We start from the raw sequence: 20,083 nt of genomic DNA, 5'->3' as shown, positions 1-20,083 counted from the left end.
CGGAATGGATCTGACCCTAATTGAATATACCCCTTAGCTTCTTTGGGTTTTTATGGCATTAGCCGCTAGTCCCTTCTCCTGTCATGAGAATGTGGGTCTATGTGACTAACATCTACAGTCTTTCTTACCTGCTACTGCATTGGACTGGTTAACAAAACTGATCTCCAGTGCCTGGAGGCAGGACTATAGAGAAGGCGGTGCAGTGCATCCTGGGAACAGTCAAAGCTTTAGCCTGTTGGTGCCTCGGATCAAGATCCAACTCTACACCCCAATGTTTTTCCCTGTGGAATCCAGCGTACCTCGCAGAAAGATTTAACAATAAGTCTTACCATAAGTCTCCTTTTTTTCCCCAAATGGGCTACTTCAGGAAGGTCAACTAATAATGTGGTAAATAAAGGTTTAGTATTTATGTATAATAAATAAGATAAAATGTTAGTGGATTTATTTTTACCATTTGGTATACTCTAAAGGCCCCCATCCACTAGTCAGATTTGGGCAGTTTTCTTCAGATTTCGATGCATCTGACCGTCATATCTGAAGAAAAGTGTCACATTGGATGGCTCTTCAGATCCAATGCTCACTCCCGTGTCAGATATGTCTGAACTACAGACCTCTGAGGCTGCCCCAACTATTTATCTGAATCTGAAGAAAACAGGTGCACATCGGATTGTTTTTTTAACTTCAGATGTATCTGATCAGATTCATCTGAAGCGTCACTTGACTGGCATCTCCTTGACCACTCCCACCCACCAAGAGGGGGAACAGCGGCAGCAGCAGCATCAGATCAATCACATGTAGCATGTGTGCATCAGATATATCTGATGCGATCTGGCACATGATATATTGCATCAGATATATCTGAAGTGAATGTAATGAAAATTAAAGCCAGGGTCTGATCCGATTCCCGGGACGCTCCCGGGAGAGTTCAAGAGAAATCTGATGCGATCTGCAGTTCAGACAAGTCTGAGTAGTGGATGGCCACCTTTAAGGCCCTCATCCACTAGTCCGATTTGGGCAGTTTTCTTCAGATTTCGACGCATCTGACCGTCAAATCTGAAGAAAAGTGTCACATTGGATGGCTCTTCCGATCCGATGCGCACTCCCGTGTCAGATTTGTCTGAACTAGAGATCTCTGAGGCTGCCCCAACTATTTATCTGAATCTGAAGAAATCAGGTGCACATCGGAATGTTTTTTTTACTCCAGATGTATCTGATCAGATTCCCACCCACCACAGTACGGGGCGGCAGCAGCAGCATCAGATCAATCACATGTAGCATGTGTGCATCAGATATATCTGATGCGATCTGACACATGATAGATTGCATCAGATATATCTGAAGTGAATGTCGTGAAAATTAAGCCCAGGGTCAGATTCAATTCCTCGGAAGCTCCTGGGAGAGTTCAAGAGAAATCTGATGATATCTGCAGTTCAGACAAGTCTGAGTAGTGGATGGCCACCTTTACAGTATACACAGGCATGCTGGTCCTTATAGTTCTACAAGCATCGGCATGTCCAAGTACTAATTACTTTCCACATTCCCCTGTATGATTTATTGCTGATGAGCAAGTCCTGTTCAGGCTATTGTCAGTAAGGTGTAAGGGACAGTTTGACATGGTCAACAGACAACTTTCCATGTGTTCTTGCCTGCCGAACTGAAAACCTCAAATTAAATATTTTGCATGCAAAATACAGGTTGAGTATCCCTTATCCAAAATGCTTGGGACCAGAAGTATTTTGGATATCGGATTTTTCCGTATTTTGGAATAATTGCATACCATAATGAGATATCATGGCGATGGGACCTAAGTCTAAGCACACAATTCATTTATGTTTCATATACACCTTATATACACAGCCTGAAGGTCATTTAATACAATATGTTTAATAACTTTGTGTATTAAACAAAGTTTGTGTACATTGAGCCATCAAAAAACAAGGGTTTCACTATCTCACTCACTCAAAAAAGTCAGTATTTCGGAATATTCCGAATTTCGGAATATTTGGATATGGGATACTCAACCTGTACTAAGTGCTGTTTATAAACTTCAGTAATAGTGTTCACTCATGGACATACGGGAGACTAGAATCTGAGCTACGCTATATGTGGAGCAGGTATGATATTTGTTACATTATTCTTATGTTTTAAAAATGCTTTTGTCAAATGTTGGTCTTTGTTTATATTTGAATTCCTATTACTGTTAAGGTAAATTGCATACAGTAAAGGGAGATTTGGTGGCAGCACGTTTTATAGATAACCGTTTTTTTCACCTTTTACAAATGTGACCTATTGTTTGCTGAATGCCATAAATGGTTGCAGCAATTTGGCTTATTGTCGTTTGGTAATACATTTGTGGATTGGGTCATCTGCTGTAAGGACACACCTTATACTGCATTTGTGTTTGGTTGTGTGTTCAGCTGGTTACTTGTCTGTCTTTCTTTGGCTAATCTTTAGGAATTCTGGAGGGAGCACTGTCTTACCTTGCCTTTTGCCTTCTTATGTCAGAAAAAGGGTATCCGTTCACATGGTCGACCATGTTATGGTCGACAGTCATTAGGTCGACCACTATTGGTCGACATTGACATGGTCGACATGGACACATGGTCGACACATGAAAAGGTCGACATGAGTTTTTTAACTTTTTTTTCTTTTGGGGAACTTTTCCATACTTTACGATCCACATGGACTACGATTGGAACGGTAAAGTGTGCCGAGCGAAGCTAAGGCACCATGCCCGAAGCATGGCGAGCGAAGCGAGCCATGCGAGGGGACGCGGTGCACTAATTTGGGTTCCCAGTCACTTTACGCAAAAAACGACACCAAAAAAAGTTAAAAAACTCATGTCGACCTTTCATGTGTCGACCATGTGTCCATGTCGACCATGTCAATGTCGACCAATAGTGGTCGACCTAATGACTGTCGACCATAACATGGTCGACCATTCATACCGGAACCCAGAAAAAGTTATACTTAACGAAGAACTATCCACCCGTTTCTTAAGGTGTGTACACACGGAGCGATATGGCTCAGCAATGTTGACGATCAAGTCAAAATCGCTAAGAAAGTAGATGCATATCTCTGTGTGTACACACCGAGCGATAGCGATGCGCGTCCCCGCTAGGTCGCTATGAAAAATAGACAGTGCAGGCAAGTCAATATCGACTATGTCACTGGAAAAGTGAAAACATCTCCCTATTTAAATGAGTCAAAATCGCTTGCACACTTAATCAAAATCGCTGGTAAAGTTAGTCAAATTTCCTACTGCCAGTTCAAGGTAAATCGCTCATAGACAAAATTGCTCAGTGTGTATGGACCTTTATACTGCATGTGTACATTCTGAATTGGATCTATAAAGCTTTCACGTTGGCAGTTTTTGCTAGTTTAGACACTTGTAGAATTGATTAGATTGTTTAAAATTGTCCCTTTCCACTTCTAAATAAAGCCTTTCCCTGATTAAATAAGTAACATGGCAAGTTTTATTCTCTTCTCTAGCATACACTTTTAATTGCTGACAGTAAAAGGAAGACTTGTGATATGTTATCAGTCATTTCTTACCACCTGTCTTTTGGCCCAAGTTGCAAATAAGGTGGATTTTTCCAGTTTGGTCATTTAGGGGTATATGCAATTGCGGTCGAATTCCGGCTGGAATTCGACCATTTTTGGATTCGACACAATTCGACAGGCGAAACCCTCCTGCCGGGACCCGAATTCGACATATTCAATAAATAACGGATTCGACAGTCCCGCTGTCGAAAAACGGACAAATTGACGAATAGTGGATGGCCTGGATTCGACTTCATGGACGGCACAAAAGTGTTCAATAAATCCAATAAATCCAGAAAAAAAATGCGTGGGGTCCTCCCTCCTAAGCATAACTAACCTCGGGCTCTTTGACACTTTTATATTGGTCCCTGCGGCCGTGGCATTAAATTTCCAACTAGTCACCCCTGGCCGGGGTACCCGGGAGGAGTGGGGACCCCTTAAATCAAGGGGTTCCCCCCCCCTCCAGCCACCCAGGGGTGAAGCCCGAGGCTGCCCCCCCCCCATCCAAGGGCGGCAGATGGGGGGCTGATAGCCAGTGTAAAAAAAAAAGGATATTGTTTTTTGTAGCAGAACTACAAGTCCCAGCAAGCCTCCCCGCAAGCTGGTACTTGGAGAACCACAAGTATCAGCATGTGGGGGGAAAATGGCCCCGCTGGTACCTGTAGTTCTACTACAAAAAAATACCCAAATAAAAACCGTACACACACACCGTGACAGTATAACTTTATTACATATGTGCACACCAACATACATACATACTTACCTATGTTGACACGAAGAGTCTGTCCCCTTCACCACGTAGAATCCACGGGGTACCTGTAAATAACCGTGAGGTTATGTGGGGTCACTCTTGTGGTCTACCGCTGACCGCAAAGTTCCCACCATTGGATATAATGGAGCGCCTATGCGCTACATTGTATCTCGAGTGCGCTGCCTGACTGACAGCTCAGACGCGCACAGCCAATCAGGAGAGTGCCATGACGTGGCGCTCCCTGATTGGCTGAAGGGACCCTCTTTGACAGCAGTCACGGGGGGTCCCGCCAGTCGGGGGAAGGGGTCCCATGTGTAAACATGGGACCCCTTTCAGTGCGTGGATCGTGTTTTTCGTTTTTTTATTTTGCCAAGTACGTGGATTACAAACAAGAGGACCGATCTACACTGGATTGTTGTGAGTATAATTTTATTTACAGGTACCCCGTGGATTCTACGTGGAGAAGGAGACAGGCTCTTCGTGTCAACATAGGTAAGTATGTGTGTATGTAGGTGTGCATGTATTTAATAAAGTTATACTGTCACGGTGTGTGTGTATTGTTTTTATTTGGGTATTTTTTTTGTAGTAGAACTACAGGTACCAGCAGGCCCGTTTCCCCCCCGCATGCTGGTACTTGTGGTTCTCCAAGTACCAGCTTGCGGGGGAGGCTTGCTGGGACTTGTAGTTCTGCTACAAAAAAAAATCTATTTTCTCTATCGTCCTAGTGGATGCTGGGGTTCCTGAAAGGACCATGGGGAATAGCGGCTCCGCAGGAGACAGGGCACAAAAGTAAAGCTTTCCGATCAGGTGGTGTGCACTGGCTCCTCCCCCTATGACCCTCCTTCAAGCCAGTTAGATTTTTGTGCCCGGCCGAGAAGGGTGCAATCTAGGTGGCTCTCCTAAAGAGCTGCTTAGAAAAGTTTAGCTTAGGTTTTTTATTTTACAGTGAGTCCTGCTGGCAACAGGATCACTGCAACGAGGGACTTAGGGGAGAAGAAGTGAACTCACCTGCGTGCAGGATGGATTGGCTTCTTGGCTACTGGACATCAGCTCCAGAGGGACGATCACAGGTACAGCCTGGATGGTCACCGGAGCCTTGCCGCCGGCCCCCTTGCAGATGCTGAAGTAAGAAGAGGTCCAGAATCGGCGGCAGAAGACTCCTCAGTCTTCTAAAGGTAGCGCACAGCACTGCAGCTGTGCGCCATTTTCCTCTCAGCACACTTCACACGGCAGTCACTGAGGGTGCAGGGCGCTGGGAGGGGGGCGCCCTGGGAGGCAAATGAATACCTATTTTGGCTAAAAATACCTCACATATAGCCTCCGGAGGCTATATGGAGATATTTAACCCCTGCCAGAATCCGTTAAGAGCGGGAGACGAGGCCGCCGAAAAAGGGGCGGGGCCTATCTCCTCAGCACACAGCGCCATTTTCCCTCACAGAAAGGCTGGAGGGAAGGCTCCCAGGCTCTCCCCTGCACTGCACTACAGAAACAGGGTTAAAACAGAGAGGGGGGGCACTAATTTGGCGTTAGAAATATATAAAAAAGATGCTATAAGGGAAAACACTTATATAAGGTTGTCCCTATATAATTATAGCGTTTTTGGTGTGTGCTGGTAAACTCTCCCTCTGTCTCTCCAAAGGGCTAGTGGGTCCTGTCCTCTATCAGAGCATTCCCTGTGTGTGTGCTGTGTGTCGGTACGTGTGTGTCGACATGTATGAGGACGATGTTGGTGAGGAGGCGGAGCAATTGCCTGTAATGGTGATGTCACTCTCTAGGGAGTCGACACCGGAATGGATGGCTTATTTAGGGAATTACGTGATAATGTCAACACGCTGCAAGGTCGGTTGACGACATGAGACGGCCGACAAACAATTAGTACCGGTCCAGACGTCTCAAAAACACCGTCAGGGGTTTTAAAACGCCCATTTACTTTAGTCGGTCGACACAGACACAGACAGGGACACTGAATCCAGTGTCGACGGTGAATAAACAAACGTATTCCTTATTAGGGCCACACGTTAAAGGCAATGAAGGAGGTGTTACATATTTCTGATACTACAAGTACCACAAAAGAGGGTATTATGTGGGATGTGAAAAAACTACCGTAGTTTTTCCTGAATCAGATAAATTAAATAAAGTGTGTGATGATGCGTGGGTTCCCCCCGATAGAAAATTATGGGCGGTATACCCTTTCCCGCCAGAAGTTAGGGCGCGTTGGGAAACACCCCTTAGGGTGGATAAGGCGCTCACACGCTTATCAAAACAAGTGGCGGTACCGTCTATAGATAGGGCCGTCCTCAAGGACCAGCTGACAGGAGGCTGGAAAATATCATAAAAAGTATATACACACATACTGGTGTTATACTGCGACCAGCGATCGCCTCAGCCTGGATGTGCAGAGCTGGGGTGGCTTGGTCGGATTCCCTGACTAAAAATATTGATACCCTTGACAGGGACAGTATTTTATTGACTATAGAGCATTTAAAGGATGCATTTCTATATATGCGAGATGCACAGAGGGATATTTGCACTCTGGCATCAAGAGTAAATGCGATGTCCATATCTGCCAGAAGATGTTATGGACACGACAGTGGTCAGGTGATGCAGATTCCAAACGGCACAAAGGTGTATTGCCGTATAAAGGAAGAGGAGTTATTTGGGGTCGGTCCATCGGACCTGGTGGCCACGGCAACTGCTGGAAAATCCGCCGTTTTTACCCTAAGTCACATCTCTGCAGAAAAAGACACCGTCTTTTCAGCCTCAGTCCTTTCGTCCCTATAAGATCATATCTGCCCAGGGATAGAGGAAAGGGAAGAAGACTGCAGCAGGCAGCCCATTCCCAGGAACAGAAGCGTTCCACCGCTTCTGACAAGTTCTCAGCATGGCGCTGAGACCGTACAGGACCCCTGGATCCTACAAGTAGTATCCCAGGGGTACAGATTGGAATGTCGAGACGTTTCCCCTTCGCAGGCTCCTGAAGTCTGCTTTACCAAGGTCTCCCTCCGACAAGGAGGCAGTATGGGAAAAAATTCACAAGCTGTATTCCCAGCAGGTGATAATTAAATTACCCCTCCTACTACAAGAAAAGGGGTATTATTCCACACTATATTGTGGTACTGAAGCCAGAAGGCTAGGTGAGACTTATTCTAAAAAAAAAAATTTTTTTGAACACTTACAAAGGTTCAAATCAAGATGGAGTCACTCAGAGCAGTGATAACGAACCAGGAAGAAGGGGACTATATAGTGTCCCGGGACATCAGGGATGCTTACCTCTATGTCCCAAATTTGCCCTTCTCACTAAGGGTACCTCAGGTTCGTGGTGCAGAACTGTCACTATCAGTTTCAGACGCTGCCGTTTGGATTGTCCACGGCACCCCGGGTCTTTACCAAGGTAATGGCCGAAATGATGATTCTTCTTCGAAGAAAAGGCGTCTTAATTATCCCTTACTTGGACGATCTCCTGATAAGGGCATAGTCCAGGGAACAGTTGGAGGTCGGAGTAGCACTATCTCGGATACTGCTACAACAGCACGGGTGGATTCTAAATATTCCAAAATCGCAGCTGATCCCGACGACACGTCTGCTGTGCCTAGGGATGATTCTGGACACAGTCCAGAAAAAGGTGTTTCTCCCGGAAGAGAAAGCCAGGGAGTTATCCGAGCTAGTCAGGAACCTCCTAAAAACAGTGCATCATTGCACAAGGGTCCTGGTAAAAATGGTGGCTTCCTACGAAGCAATTCCATTCGGCAGATTTCACGCAAGAACTTTTCAGTGGGATCTGCTGGACAAATGGTCCGGATCGCATCTTCAGATGCATCAGCGGATAACCCTATATCCAAGGACAAGGGTGTCTCTCCTGTGGTGGTTATAGAGTGCTCATCTTCTAGAGGGCCGCAGATTCGGCATTCAGGATTGGATGCCGGTGACCACGGAGCCCAGCCCGAGAGGCTGGGGAGCAGTCACACAAGGAAAAAATTTCCAGGGAGTGTGATCAAGTCTGGAGACTTTTCTCCACATAAATATACTGGAGCTAAGGGTAAATTTATAATGCTCTAAGCTTAGCAAGACCTCTGCTTCAAGGTCAGCCGGTATTGATCCAGTGGGAAAAACATCACGGCAGTCGCCCACGTAAACAGACAGGGCGACACAAGAAGCAGGAGGGCAATGGCAAAAACTGCAAGGACTTTTCGCTGGGCGGAAAATCATGTGATAGCACTGTCAGCAGTGTTTCATCCCGGGAATGGAAACTGGGAAGCAGACTTCCTCAGCAGGCACGACCTCCACCCGGGAGAGTGGAAACTTCATCGGGAAGTTTTTTCCACATGATTGTAAACCGTTGGGAAATACCAAAGGTGGACATGATGGCGTCCCGTCTGAACAAAAAACGGGACAGGTATTGCGCCAGGTCAAGAGACCCTCAGGCAATAGCTGTGGACGTTCTGGTAACACCGTGGGTGTACCAGTCGGTGTATGTGTTCCCTCCTCTGCTTCTCATACCTAAGGTGCTGAGAATTATAAGACGTAGAGGAGTAAGAACTATACTCATGGCTCCGGATTGGCCAAGAAGGACTTGGTACCCGGAACTTCAAGAGATGCTTACAGAGGTCTTATGGCCTCTGCCGCTAAGAAGGGACTTGCTTCAGCAAGTACCATGTCTGTTCCAAGACTTACCGCAGCTGCGTTTGTCGGCATGGCGGTGGAAAGCCGGATCCTAAGGGAAAAAGGCATTCCGGAAGAGGTCATTCCTCCCCTGGTCAAAGCCAGAAAGGAGGTGACCGCACAACATTATCACCACATGTGGCGAAAATATGTTGCGTGGTGTGAGGCCAGGAAGGCCCCACAAAGAAATTTCAACTCGGTCGTTTCCTGCATTTCCTGCAAACAGGAGTGTCTATGGGCCTCAAATTGGGGTCCATTAAGGTTCAAATTTCGGCCCTGTCGATTTTCTTCCAGAAAGAATTGGCTTCAGTTCCTGAAGTCCAGAAGTTTGTCAAGGGAGTATTGCATATACAACCCCCTTTTGTGCCTCCAGTGGCACTGTGGGATCTCAACGTAGTTCTGGGATTCCTCAAATCACATTGGTTTAAAACCAGTCAAATCTGTGGATTTGAAGCATCTCACATGAAAAGTGACCATGCTCTTGTGTCAAATTGGTGGTTTTTTCTCAAAAAAGCCCATATCTGTTTGTCCATTCGGACAAGGCAGAGCTGCGGACTCATCCCCAGTTCTCTCCCTAAGGTGGTGTCAGTGTTTCACCTGAACCAGCTTATTGTGGTGCCTTGCACCTACTAGGGACTTGGAGGACTCCAAGTTGCTAGATGTTGTCAGGGCCCTGAAAATATGTTCCAGGACGGCTGGAGTCAGGAAAACTGACTTGCTGTTATCCTGTATGCACCCAACAAACTGGGTGCTCTTGCTTCTAAGCAGACTATTGCTAGTTGGATGTGTAATACAATTCAGCTTGCACATTCTGTGGCAGGCCTGCCACAGCCAAAATATGTAAATGCCCATTCCACAAGGAAGGTGGGCTCATCTTGGGCGGCTGCCCGAGGGGTCTCGGCTTTACAACTTTGCCGAGCAGCTACTTGGTCAGGGGCAAACACGTTTGCTAAATTCTACAAATTTGATACCCTGGCTAAGGAGGACCTGGAGTTCTCTCATTCGGTGCTGCAGAGTCATCCGCACTCTCCCGCCCGTTTGGGAGCTTTGGTATAATCCCCATGGTCCTTTCAGGAACCCCAGCATCCACTAGGACGATAGAGAAAATAAGAATTTACTTACCGATAATTCTATTTCTCGGAGTCCGTAGTGGATGCTGGGCGCCCATCCCAAGTGCGGATTATCTGCAATACTTGTACATAGTTACAAAAATCGGGTTATTATTGTTGTGAGCCATCTTTTCAGAGGCTCCGCTGTTATCATACTGTTAACTGGGTTTAGATCACAAGTTGTACGGTGTGGCTGGTATGAGTCTTACCCGGGATTCAAAATTCCTCCCTTATTGTGTACGCTCGTCCGGGCACAGTACCTAACTTGCTTGGAGGAGGGTCATAGGGGGAGGAGCCAGTGCACACCACCTGATCGGAAAGCTTTACTTTTGTGCCCTGTCTCCTGCGGAGCCGCTATTCCCCATGGTCCTTTCAGGAACCCCAGCATCCACTACGGACTCCGAGAAATAGAATTATCGGTAAGTAAATTCTTATTTTTTTTACACTGGCTATCAGCCCCCCATCCGCCGCCCTTGGATGGGGGGGGACAGGTTCGGGCTTCACCCCTGGCCCTTGGGTGGCTTGAGGGGGGGGGGGGGACTCCTTGATTTAAGGGGTCCCCACTCCTCCCGGGTACCCCGGCCAGGGGTGACTAGTTGGGGATTTAATGCCACGGCCACAGGGACCAATATAAAAGTGTCCCCCGGCTGTGGCATTATCTCTCTGGCTAGTGGAGCCCGGTGCTGGTGTTAAAAATACGGGGGACCCCTACGTCTTTTGTCCCCCGTATTTTTTGGCACCAGGCGCAGAGCCCGGTGCTGGTTGTTAAAATACGGGGGAACCCCTGTCATTTCCTCCACCGTATTTTTACAACCAGGACCGGCTCAAAGAGGCCGAGGCTGGTTATGCTAAGGTGGGGGGACCCCAGGCATTTTTTTTCAGGAATTTTAACACGTTCACTCCCCTTCCAACTGAAAAACATGCACTGATCTCTCCATATTATTGTAGTTAGTAAAAAAAAATATATATTCTTTTAAAAAATCGGTTAAATAATACTTGTGGCTCCTAAGGACAAACCAAGTAGATAATCCCTTCTAATATAAATAGATATGCTATTAGCAATAAAAAAAGCACCAAAAAAATGAATGTTTTTAAAAAATTTATTAGATCACGACAGGAATATGAGGCGGAATGAAATTGACGAAATGACTGTTGAAAAGCACTGTTGTCGAATAGACATTCTTCAATTGAATATACTTTTGTCGAAAAGCCGCATTTTAACATTGCAGACATGTCGAATTGGAAAAATGTCGAATTGCCAAAAGTCGAAAATGAAACGGCAGGTTTTTTGTCGAAAAGTACTGTATTGAAATGTCGAATCAAATTCGACAGGTTTTTTGTGTCGAAAATGACTTGTTTTTCGACATTTTCGGCAATTCGACCGCAATTGCATATACCCCTTAGGCTCACTGTACAATTGAATCACACACAAATACTGTTTGCGGCGTAATAATGATTAATGTTACATACATTTAAACAATATTATGCTGTTTTATGCTTGTTAAGTCTTGCTTTACTATATAATTTATAATCTGCATTTCAATGTGGATGACTTCAGGAAAGGTAAATGGGATTTTTTAACATTAGATAGTTTGTTATGTAATGTGCAGGGGTAGTGTCTGAGCTCTCCATGCTGGCAGCTTCCCAGCTATAGCGGAGAATGTGATAGAATATAATTTTCTTACTTCTGTATTCAGCACTTCTTATGTGGGGTTTGCAGTTTGTTAAGCATTCTCAGCTCATGGTAACATTTATTTGTTTTTCCTGAAACTTTAAGTATAGCCTCATGGTGTCAAATTAGGACGTCTGAGTGGTTATGAGCTCCTATAAAACGCTTCAACATTGTAATTTTACTTGAAATTACATCCATTTTAGAATGATATAGATGTACTTAAATAACGCCTTATTAGGCATTTAAATAACATACTGTTTATGCAATGCATTTTATTTGCATGTCTGCTTTTTTTTTTTTGTGTGTTTCATGTTCTACTTCATAACATTTTTATTTTATACCTTGGATAATATAGTTCGCTCACAGACATATTTTAAGTTGCAAAAAAAAAAAGCAAATCCTATTAACAAATCTGCATTTGTTATTAAGGATAATGTACCTTTTATAGACATTTGTTATGAAAACTGAATGGTTATTGGTGACTTGCTGGTTTTACATGTGTTAGGCATAGGAGAAAATTAGAAAATCTGCCTTTACCCCCCAAAAAAACAAACTAATATTGAATAACCGTATAGAAGTCTATTAGCGGCCACAAAAAAAGTATTTGTGTTTTTAAATTGTGTCAAATGCCCGCTATAAGCATTTTTCTACAGCAGTGAAAAACTTAAAGAAAGCAAGTGTTTCTGCAAAATAAGTGCTCTACTTAAATGAGGGATGCATAAAAATGCCTGTAATACCACTTTCAGACAGACAGTGCTGAAAGTCTCTGCTTTTACCTGGCATTTGCAGCATATATTTTATTTGGTCCCAGCCTATAACCCCTTTCACACAGAAAAGGTCCCGGGTTGTTTTGACAAATTACCAGGTTCAAATGCTTGACCCAGCAATTTGATTTTCTATGGGAAAGGGGTTATAAGTATATGTTTAAAAAATCTTTAAAAAACCCCCAGCACCCCCATATATGTTTTCCATATCAATTAACCAATTTTCCTGCAAATTTCACCCCAAAAATAGCATTATTCTTGGGCAAATTAAGATAATTACAACATTTAAAATGGCTAATTGATCATTTAGTGAGGGTGTCCCAGTGGTTCTGTACCAAGTCCTGACATTTTTACCTATAAAATAGAGATTTTTCACCTGCCAGGAGGTGGTGTAAAAAAATACGGTTAAACACAATGGGGTCAGTTCTATTCAGCAACAGTTGAATAGCGTCGGGAGTTAGCTTCCGGCACTATTCAATACAGCGCCAATTGACACCAATTATCGGGAATTCTTCTGTCACCCCCGGGGGATGAGAGAGGAAATCCGACAAAAGTGATGCCGCGTGGCCGGCGCGAGGCTGATTCTGTCGGCAATCAGCCTCGCGGTGGGGAGTTAAGTCGGAGAATGCCCGTTCTCCCGACAATTCAACCTGTTAAGTCGGCGAGAACGGGCCTTCGCCGACTTAACATGAGCTGAATTGAATAACGACGGGAGCTAACTCCCGGCGCTATTCAACTGTCGCTGAATAGAATTGACCCCAATGATTGATTGATGTGTGCTAACTTCACCTGCAATTGAATTGGCCGATAACCACCTTTCACAAAAAGTGAAAGCTCTTCATGCCAATACGAGTTGTCACCTGCAATTAAATCCTCCCCTCCTCATGTTTAACTACTGCTTAATTGGCAATTTGCAAATTGTTGTGGTCTTAGTAACTCTACAAGGGTTGTGAAGACTTGCCAGTGTTTCCTACTGAAATAAAGGCATGTTCGCCAGTGGCATCAGCAGAGCCTGTAAATGTTTTAAAATATGTTCTTATTCATAAGATGCATTTATATTTCCGTTTAAATCACACCTATGCGCTGGGAATAGGAGTAATACCCATAAAATGAAATATGCATTTTAGATTTAATTTTAACATGTTTTCTATGCACTTTTGAGGCATCATACTGGTATCATGACGTAACTCATGACAAATCGTTAATTCCAGGTGCTAATATTTTATAACACCCTAATGGAAACGAGTACATAAAAATCATTCAACCTATTTAATGCGTTTCTCAGGCATTAGTGGCTGCAAAGCGCATTAACAGAGTATATATGTAAACGAACCATTGGTATTCGTACATAATAGATTAGTCATTAATTCTTCCCACCCCTTACTTTCTTTTAGTCCCAGAAATCTTGGATCGAAAATACTTTCACCAAGAGGGAATGTATCTATATTATTCCAAGTTCAAAGGACCCACACAGGTAAAATCTTGTTATGCTTATTATGATGTACTATGTGGTCATTTATGAATGTATGTTATATTTTATGTTTTGGTATTGCTTACAGTACAGTTACATGCATTCTAAACATTATTTCTGCATTCTGGTACTATTGACCTTGTTATATAGCAGTAAATAAGAATTTACTTACCGATAATTCTATTTCTCGTAGTCCGTAGTGGATGCTGGGGACTCCGTCAGGACCATGGGGAATAGCGGGCTCCGCAGGAGACAGGGCACATCTAAAAAGCTTTTTAGGTCACATGGTGTGTACTGGCTCCTCCCCCTATGACCCTCCTCCAAGCCTCAGTTAGGTACTGTGCCCGGACGAGCGTACACAATAAGGAAGGATCTTGAATCCCGGGTAAGACTCATACCAGCCACACCAATCACACCGTACAACTTGTGATCTGAACCCAGTTAACAGTATGATAACAAAACGAAGTAGCCTCTGAAAAAATGGCTCACAACAATAGTAATAACCCGATTTTTGTAACAATAACTATGTACAAGCATTGCAGACAATCCGCACTTGGGATGGGCGCCCAGCATCCACTACGGACTACGAGAAATAGAATTATCGGTAAGTAAATTCTTATTTTCTCTAACGTCCTAGTGGATGCTGGGGACTCCGTCAGGACCATGGGGATTATACCAAAGCTCCCAAACGGGCGGGAGAGTGCGGATGACTCTGCAGCACCGAATGAGAGAACTCCAGGTCCTCTTTAGCCAGAGTATCAAATTTGTAAAATTTTACAAACGTGTTCTCCCCTGACCACGTAGCTGCTCGGCAAAGTTATAATGCCGAGACTCCTCGGGCAGCCGCCCAGGATGAGGCCACCTTCCTTGTGGAATGGGCATCTACATATTTCGGCTGTGGCAGGCCTGCCACAGAATGTGCAAGCTGAATTGTACTACAAATCTAGCGTGCAATAGACTGCTTAGAAGCAGGAGCACCCAGCTTGTTGGGTGCATACAATATAAACAGCAAGTCAGACTTTCTGACTCCAGCCGTCCTAACTATATATATATATATATATATATATATATATATATATATATATATATATATATATATATATATATATATATATATATATATATATATATATATATATTTTTAGGGCCCTGACAACGTCTAGTAACTTGGAGTCCTCCAAGTCCCCAGTAGCCGCAGGCACCACAATAGGTTGTTTCAGGTGACAACGCTGACACCCCTTTAGGAAGAAACTGGAGACGAGTCCCAGTTCTGCCCTGTTCAAATGGAAAATCCTAATATGGGCTTTTGTAAAACAAAACCGCCCATTCTTTTTGACAATCGCCTGGCCGAGGCCAGGACTAACAACATGGTCACTTTCCATGTGAGATATTGGTCAACAGCATGGTCACTTTCCATGTGAGATATTTCAAATCCACAGATTTGAGCGGTTCAAACCAATATGATTTTAAGGAATCCCAACACTATGTTGAGATCTCACGGTGCCCCTAGAGGCACAAAAGAACTGTATATGGAATACACCCTTTACAATCTGGACTTCAGGAACTGAAGTCAATTTTTTCTGGAAGAAAATCTACAGGGCCGAAATTTAAATCTTTAATGAACCCCAATTTGAGGCTCAAAACACTCCTGTTTTCAGGAAGTGCAGAATCGACCTAGTTGAATTTCCTTCGTGGAGCCTTCCTGGCCTTACCCACGCAACATATTTTCACCACATGTGGTGATGACGTTGTGCGGTCACCTCCTTCCTGGCTTTGACCAAGGTAGGTATGACCTCTTATGGAATGCCTTTTTCCCTTCAGAATCCGGTATTCAACCGCCATGCCGTCAAACGCAGCCGCGGTAATTCTTGGAAAAGACATGGTACTTGCTGAAGCAAGTCCCTTCTTAGCTCCCCAGGCCCTTAGTCCTCTGTGAGCATCTCTTGAAGCTCCGGGTACCAAGTCCCTCTTGGCCCATCCGGAACCACTAGTATAGTTCATACTCCTCTATGTCTTATAATTCTCAATACCTTGGTTATGAGAAACAGAGGAGGGAACCCATACACTGACTGGTACACCCACGGTGTTACCAGAACATCCACAGCTATCGCCTGAAGGTCTCATGACCTGGCGGAATACCTGTCCCGTTTTTCGGGCGGGACGCTATCATGTCCACCTTTGGTCTTTGCCAACGATCCACAATCATGCTGAAAAACTTCCCTATGAAGTTTCCACTCTCCCGGGTGGAGGTCATGCCTGCTGAGGAAGTCTGCTTCCCAGTCGTCCACTCCCGGAAAGAACACTGCTGACAGTGCTATCACATGATTTTCCGCCTAGCGAAAAATCCTTGCAGTTTTGTCACTGCCCTCCCGCTTCTTGTGCCGCCCTTTCTGTTTACGTGGGCGACTGCCGTGATGTTATCCCACTGGATCAATACCGGCTGACCTTGAAGCAGAGGTCTTGCTAAGTTTAGAGCCTTATAAATTTGCTCTAAGCTTATTTATGCAGAGAGAATTCTCCAGGCTTAATCACACTTCCCTGGAAATTTTTTCCCTGTGTGACTGTTCTCCAGCCTCTCAGGCTGGCCTCCGTGGTCACCGGCATCCAATCCTGAATGCCAAATCTGCGGCCCTCTAGAAGATGAGCACTCTGTAATCACCACAGGAGAGACACCCTTGTCCTTGGATATAGGGTTATCCGCTGATGCATCTGAGGATGCGATCCGGACTATTTGTCCAGCAGATCCCACCGAAGAGTTCTTGCGGGAAATCTGCCGAATGGAATTGCTTCGTAATAAGCCACCATTTTTACCAGGACTCTTGTGCAATGATGCACTGACACTTTTCCTGGTTTTAGGAGGATCCCGATTAGCTCGGATAACTCCCTGGCTTTCTCCACTGGGAGAAACACGTTTTTCTGGACTGTGTCCAGAATCATCCCTATGAACAGTAGACGTGTCATCGGAAAAAGCTGCGATTTTGGAATATTTAGAATCCACTCGTGCTGACGTAGAACTACTTAAGATAGTGCTACTCCGACCTCCAACTGTTCTCTGGACCTTGCCCTTATCAGGAAAGCGTCCATGTTTCCTTTTAAGAAAAATCATCATTCCGGCCATTACCTTGGTAAAGACCCGGGGCGCCGTGGACAACCCAAACGGCAGCGTCTGAACTGATAGTGACAGTTCTGTACCAGGAACCTGAAGTACCCTTGGAGAGAAGGGCAAATTTGGACCTGTAGGTAAGCGTCCCTGATATCCAGTGACACCATATCGTCCCCTTCTTCCTGGTTCGCTATCACTGCTCTGAGTGACTCCATCTTGATTTGAACGCTTGTATGTAAGTGTTCAAATATTTCAGATCTCACCGAGCCGGTTGGCTTCAGTACCACAATATAGTGTGGAATACTACCCCCTTCCATGTTGTAAGAGGGGTACTTTGATTATCACCTGCTGGGAATACAGCCTGTGAATTGTGTGAGGGGGAGATGTCTCGAATTTCCAATGTACACCTGGGATACTACATGTAGGATCCCGGAGTTCCCTTGCGAGTGAGCCCCCTGCGTACTGAAACTCTTGAGATGACCCCCTACCGCACCTGAGTCCGCTTGTACGGCCCCAGCGTTATGCTGCGGACTTGGCAGAAGCTGTGAGGGGCTTCTGTTCCTGGGAATGGGCTGCTTGCTGCAGTCTTCTTCCCTTTCCTCTACCCCTGGGCAGATATGACTGGCCTTTGCCCGCCTGCCCCTATGGGGACGAAAGGACTGAGACTGAAAAGACTGTGTCCTTTTTTGCCGATATGTGATTCGGGGTAACAAAAAGTGGATTTTTCAGCTGTTGCCATGGCCACCAGGTCCGATGGACCGCCCCTTTATACGGCAATACTTCCACATGCCGTCTGGAATCTGCCTCACCTGACCACTGTCGTGTCTTCGTCTGGCAGATATGTAAATCACATTTACTCTTGATGCCAGAATGCAAATATCCCTCTGCGCATCACGCATATATAGAAATGCATCCTTAAAATGCTCTATAGTCAATAAAATCTTGTCCCTGTCAAGGGTATCAAAATTTTCAGTCAGGAAATCCGACCAAGCCCCCTCAGCGCTGCACATCCAGGCTGAGGCGATTGCTGGTCGTAGTATAACACCAGTATGTGTGTATATACTGTCATGATATTTTTCAGCTTCCTATCAGCTGGCTTCTTGAGGGCGGCCGTATCTAGAGACGGTAACGCCATGTTTTTATAAGCGTGTGAGCGCCTTATCCACCCTAAGGTGTGTTTCCCAACTCGCCCTTACTTCTGGCGGGAAAGGGTATACCGCCCATAACTTTCTATCGGAGGAACCCCACGTATCATCACACACTTCATTTAATTTATCTGATTCAGGCAAAACTACAAGTAGTTTATTCACACCCTACAAAATACCCTTATTTGTGGTACTTGTAGTATCAGAAATATGTAACAGCTCCTTCATTGCCCTTAACATGTAACTCGTGGCCCTAAAGGAAAATTACGTATGTTTCTTCACCGTCGACACTGGGGTCAGTGTCCATGTCTGTGTCTGTCGACCGACTGAGGTAAATGGGCGTTTTTACAAGCCCCTGACGGTGTCTGAGACGCCTGGACCGGTACTAATTTGTCCGCCGGCCATCTCATGTCGTCAACCGTCTTGCAGCGTGTTGACATTATCACGTAATTCCATAAGTAGACCATCCATTCCGGTGTCGACTCCCTAGAGAGTGACATCAACATTACAGGCAATTTGCTCCGCCTCCTCACCAACATTTTCCTCATACATGTCGACACACACGTACCGACATACAGCACACACACAGGGAATGCTCTGATAGAGGACAGGACCCACTAGCCCTTTGGGGAGACAGAGGGAGAGTTTGCCAGCACACACCAAAAGCGCCATAATGTATATAACAACCCTAGAAGGTGTTGTTTCTATATATGCGCTCTTAATATATCATTATATCGCCAATTTATGCCCCCCTTCTCTTTTAACCCTGTTTCTGTAGTGCAGTGCAGGGGAGAGTGGGAGCCTTCCTCACCAGCGGAGCTGATCAGGAAAATGGCGCTGAGTGCTGAGGAGAATAAGCTCCGCCCCCTTTTCGGCGGGCTTTTCCTCCCGGTTTTTTAATAACTGGCCTGGGTTAAAATACATACATATAGCCTTAATGGCTATATGTGATGTATTTATTTGCCAAATAGGTATTTATATTGCTGCCCAGGGCGCCCCCAGCAGCGCCCTGCACCCTCCGTGACCGTGTCAGTGAGCCATGTGACAACAATGGCGCACAGCTGCAGTGCTGTGCGCTACCTCTCTGAAGACTGTGAAGTCTTCTGCCGCCTGTTTCCGGACCTCCGTTCCGCCGTCTTTCTTCAGCGTCTGTAAGGGGGATCGGCGGCGCGGCTCCGGGACGAACCCCAGGCTGACCTGTGTTCCGACTCCCTCTGGAGCTCAGTGTCCAGTAGCCTAAGACTTCAATCCTCCTGCACGCAGGTGAGTTGCCAGTCTCTCCCCTAAGTCCCTCGTTGCAGTGATCCTGTCGCCAGCAGGAATCACTGATTAGAAACCTAAAAAAAAACTTTACTAAATAGCTCCTTAAGAGAGCCATCCAGTTTGCACCCTTCTCGGACGGGCACAAAAACCTAACTGAGGCTTGGAGGAGGGTCATAGGGGGAGGAGCCAGTACACACCATGTGACCTAAAAAGCTTTTTAGATGTGCCCTGTCTCCTGCGGAGCCCGCTATTCCCCATGGTCCTGACGGAGTCCCCAGCATCCACTAGGACGTTAGAGAAAACACTATTATTAGTAGAAGTCTGGGTTGTTTCCCTTCACTAGAAGAAGCAGAAGCCACTATCTTCCTTATGGAGATAGAAGAGGGGAATTGTAACATTCAGACTTGTCAGGGGTGTGAGATCACACCGGAAGAGGCACCTGATGGAACATGATACTTGCTAAGAAAGTGTTATTGGATGTTTTAGTTATCTACATGTCAGACAGAGGGAGTTACTTTCTGCTTATCTAGTATAGCCTGTCCCGGAGGCATAATTGCAGGTATAATGGAAACTTGCAAATGAGTACTTGTGAAAGGTGTTCAC

At 45.3% G+C, this 20,083-nt stretch overlaps 1 protein-coding gene across 1 annotated transcript in view; it reads left to right on the top strand.

Annotated features, from left to right (window-relative positions):
* Window positions 1-20,083, top strand: part of TRPM7 (transient receptor potential cation channel subfamily M member 7) — a 431,707-nt gene that overhangs the window by 151,165 nt on the left and 260,459 nt on the right. The window contains exon 2 of the mRNA XM_063925998.1: window positions 13,893-13,972. Coding sequence (XP_063782068.1) covers window positions 13,893-13,972 — 80 coding nt within the window. The remainder of the gene's footprint in view (window positions 1-13,892; window positions 13,973-20,083) is intronic.

This window comes from Pseudophryne corroboree, chromosome 6 (assembly GCF_028390025.1).
Source record: "Pseudophryne corroboree isolate aPseCor3 chromosome 6, aPseCor3.hap2, whole genome shotgun sequence".
Lineage (NCBI taxonomy): Eukaryota > Metazoa > Chordata > Amphibia > Anura > Myobatrachidae > Pseudophryne > Pseudophryne corroboree.
The sequence above is the reverse complement of the archived record's forward strand: the minus strand, read 5'-3'. Positions and strand labels throughout refer to the sequence as shown.